Source organism: Egretta garzetta, unplaced genomic scaffold (genome assembly GCF_000687185.1).
Source record: "Egretta garzetta isolate BGI_Z169 unplaced genomic scaffold, ASM68718v1 scaffold238, whole genome shotgun sequence".
NCBI lineage: Eukaryota > Metazoa > Chordata > Aves > Pelecaniformes > Ardeidae > Egretta > Egretta garzetta.
This window is the reverse complement of record NW_009260402.1, coordinates 695,009-697,933: the sequence shown is the minus strand read 5'-3', so window position 1 is coordinate 697,933 and position 2,925 is coordinate 695,009. Positions and strand designations below refer to the sequence as shown.

The window sequence follows — 2,925 nt, the reverse complement described above, 5'->3', positions numbered from 1 at the left end:
GGCAAGGGGTTGGGGACACCAACATGGGGTCAAGGGCATCAACAAAGGGTTGGGGACACCGACATGAGGGCAATGGCATTGACACAGAGTTGGGGACACCGACAAGGGGTCAAGGGCATCAACAAAGGGTTGGAGGCATCAGCATGGGATCAGGGGCAACAACATGGGATCAGGTGCATCGGCACAGGGTTGGGGGCATCAACACAGGGTTGGGGGCATCAATGTGACATTGGGGGCACCAACATGGGGTCAAGGACGTCGACATGAGGTCAGTGGCATCAACATGGGGTCAGGGGCACCAACACAGGGCCGAGGGCATCGACACGGGGTTGGAGGCAACACCATGGGGTCAAGGGCATCAACATGGTGTTGGGGACATCAAGGCAGGGTTGAGGCCATCAACCATCAGCATGACATCAGGGGCACCAACATTGGGATCGTGGGCACCAACACGAGCTTGGGGTTTCCCCATCCCTCCCCCTGTTGCCCTCAGCTCCCCCCTCCAACCCCTCCCACCCCTCAACACCCCAAAATCTTCCAGAAAAGGGGCAGAGCCTGGAGAAAAGGCTTTAATGCACAGTGGGCGGTGGGGAGGAGCAGCGGGGACTGAGGAGGAGCAGGACACCCCAGCCCGGACGTGGGGGGCCACCGCGGGGCAGGGAGGGGGCTTAGAAGCATTTTCGGTGGACAATGGAGGGTCCGGCTTCGTCGTACTCGGGTTTGCTGATCCACATCTGCTGGAAGGTGGAGAGGGACGCCAGGATGGAGCCGCCGATCCACACCGAGTACTTCCGCTCCGGTGGGGCGATGATCTGCCGAGACATGAGCCATTAGGATGCACCCCTTTAACGCCCCCCCTCCCCGCCCAAACCTGTACCAGGAGAGGATTTGGGGTGTTGGTGGCCATGGTTTCCCCACCACCACCACCTACTTTGATCTTCATGGTGCTGGGAGCCAGCGCCGTGATTTCCTTCTGCATGCGGTCGGCGATGCCGGGGTACATGGTGGTGCCACCGGACAACACGTTGTTGGCATAGAGGTCCTTGCGGATGTCGATGTCGCACTTCATGATGGAGTTGTAGGTTGTCTCGTGGATGCCGGCTGACTCCATGCCTGGGGTGGAAGGGGGCTGTCAGCACCCTGACCCCCACCCGTGCCTCCTTGGGGCTCCCCAAAAGAGCCATGGGGTCACCCATGAGTTTGTCCCCCCATTTAGGGTGCAAAGCACTTGGGAGAGCCCCGAAATGCCTCTGTGGAGCACCCATGGGAGCTGGTTGCCCGCTGGTGAGGTGGTGGGGATGGAGGGCAACCACCTAGGGGACAGCCAGGACAATGCGGGGTGGGCTCACCGATGAAGGAGGGTTGGAAGAGGGTCTCAGGGCAACGGAAACGCTCGTTCCCAATGGTGATGACCTGCCCATCAGGGAGCTCGTAGCTCTTCTCCAGGGAGGAGGAGGAGGCGGCTGTGGCCATCTCATTCTCGAAGTCGAGGGCCACGTAGCAGAGCTTCTCCTTGATGTCACGCACGATTTCCCGCTCGGCTGCAGGATGTGATGGTGAACAGGCTCACCCTGGTGCCGTGGTGGCACCGCAGGATGCCCTGTCACCCTGCACCTCCCTCCCCAACCCCATACCGGTGGTGACGAAGGAGTAGCCCCTCTCAGTGAGGATCTTCATGAGGTAGTCGGTGAGGTCACGGCCAGCCAAGTCGAGACGCATGATGGCGTGGGGCAGAGCGTAGCCCTCATAGATGGGCACGTTGTGGGTGACGCCATCCCCAGAGTCAAGGACGATGCCTGGGAAGGAGGGTGAAGGTGAGGGAGGGGGCTCAAAGCCGGCTCGGTCCCTTCCCCATCACAGATGCCGCGTGTCCCACTCACCGGTCGTGCGGCCGGAGGCGTAGAGGGAGAGGACGGCTTGGATGGCGACGTACATGGCGGGGACATTAAAGGTTTCGAACATGATCTGGGAGGGAGGGCGAGAGGGGCAGCGGCTTAGGGGGGAGCACGGGGGTCCCCAGTGGCATCCCACCCCAACCCACGGGGGCCATGCCTTCCCGGAGAGACGGCGTCAGTGCATTGCATGGAAAATCACACGAATCATTGCATTGCATGGAAAAATAGGCAGATCGTTGCATTGCCCAGACACGTGGATCAATGCATTGCACGGAACAAGAGACGGAATGCTGCGTTGTGCTGAAAAACACGTGGGCCAATGCATGGCGTGGAGACGTGAGTCATTGCATCGCACAGAAAACCACGTGGGTCTGTGCGTTGCATGGAAAAAAACCTGTGGGTCAACGCATTGCGTGGCAAACCCTGCAGGTCCACACGCTGCAGAGAAACCCGTGGGTCCACACGAGCGTCGCCAAGAGCTCTGCCCTTATTCAAGCACCGAGCTTCACCCCACCACCTGCTCCTCCCCCCCGTGCCAGCCCCTCCTGGCTCGCTAAACCCCCCAAATCCTCCAGCCCTTCCTGTGGTTTCAGAGGGTCCATCCCCAGGGGTCCCGCAGCGCCTTACCTGGGTCATCTTCTCCCGGTTGGCCTTGGGGTTGAGGGGTGCCTCGGTGAGCAGGGTCGGGTGCTCCTCGGGGGCCACGCGCAGCTCATTGTAGAAGGAGTGGTGCCAGATCTAAGGTGGAGAAAGGAGAATTGGGGTCTCACCCCAAACCGAAGCTGGGGCCAGCACCCATTCCCTGGCCCGGGGTGGCTCAGGGGGGGTCTCACCTTCTCCATGTCATCCCAGTTGGTGATGATGCCATGCTCGATGGGGTACTTGAGCGTGAGGATACCCCTCTTGCTCTGCGCCTCGTCACCCACGTAGCTGTCTTTCTGCCCCATGCCTACCATGACACCCTAACGCCGGCAAGAGAGACAGCCTCGTTAGCCTCATTTCGGTGATTAAAGCAGGGTGGGGGGGTGGG

At 60.8% G+C, this 2,925-nt stretch overlaps 1 protein-coding gene across 1 annotated transcript; it reads right to left on the bottom strand.

The window, feature by feature from the left end:
- Nucleotides 1-596: 596 nt before the first annotated feature.
- Nucleotides 597-2,861, bottom strand: ACTG2 (actin gamma 2, smooth muscle). Its single transcript, XM_009643393.2, has 7 exons — nucleotides 2,729-2,861; nucleotides 2,523-2,633; nucleotides 1,881-1,965; nucleotides 1,635-1,796; nucleotides 1,350-1,541; nucleotides 932-1,113; nucleotides 597-812 (listed from the first exon to the last, which is right to left on the bottom strand). The coding sequence occupies exons 1-7, from the start codon at nucleotides 2,849-2,851 to the stop codon at nucleotides 669-671; spliced, it is 999 nt and encodes a 332-aa protein (XP_009641688.1). The 5' UTR covers nucleotides 2,852-2,861; the 3' UTR covers nucleotides 597-668.
- Between the last annotated feature and the right edge of the window lie 64 nt (nucleotides 2,862-2,925).

What these genes read in the sequence shown, in the direction of transcription:
- ACTG2 (XM_009643393.2), bottom strand. Translation starts at nt 2,851, where the DNA reads ATGGTAGGCATGGGGCAGAAAGACAGCTACGTGGGTGACGAGGCGCAG. An exon ending in ACCGGGAGAAGATGACCCAG is followed by an intron (nt 1,966 to 2,522) that starts GTAAGGCGCTGC and finishes CCTCCCTCCCAG; the next exon opens with ATCATGTTCGAAACCTTTAA. An exon ending in CTACTCCTTCGTCACCACCG is followed by an intron (nt 1,542 to 1,634) that starts GTATGGGGTTGG and finishes CACATCCTGCAG; the next exon opens with CCGAGCGGGAAATCGTGCGT.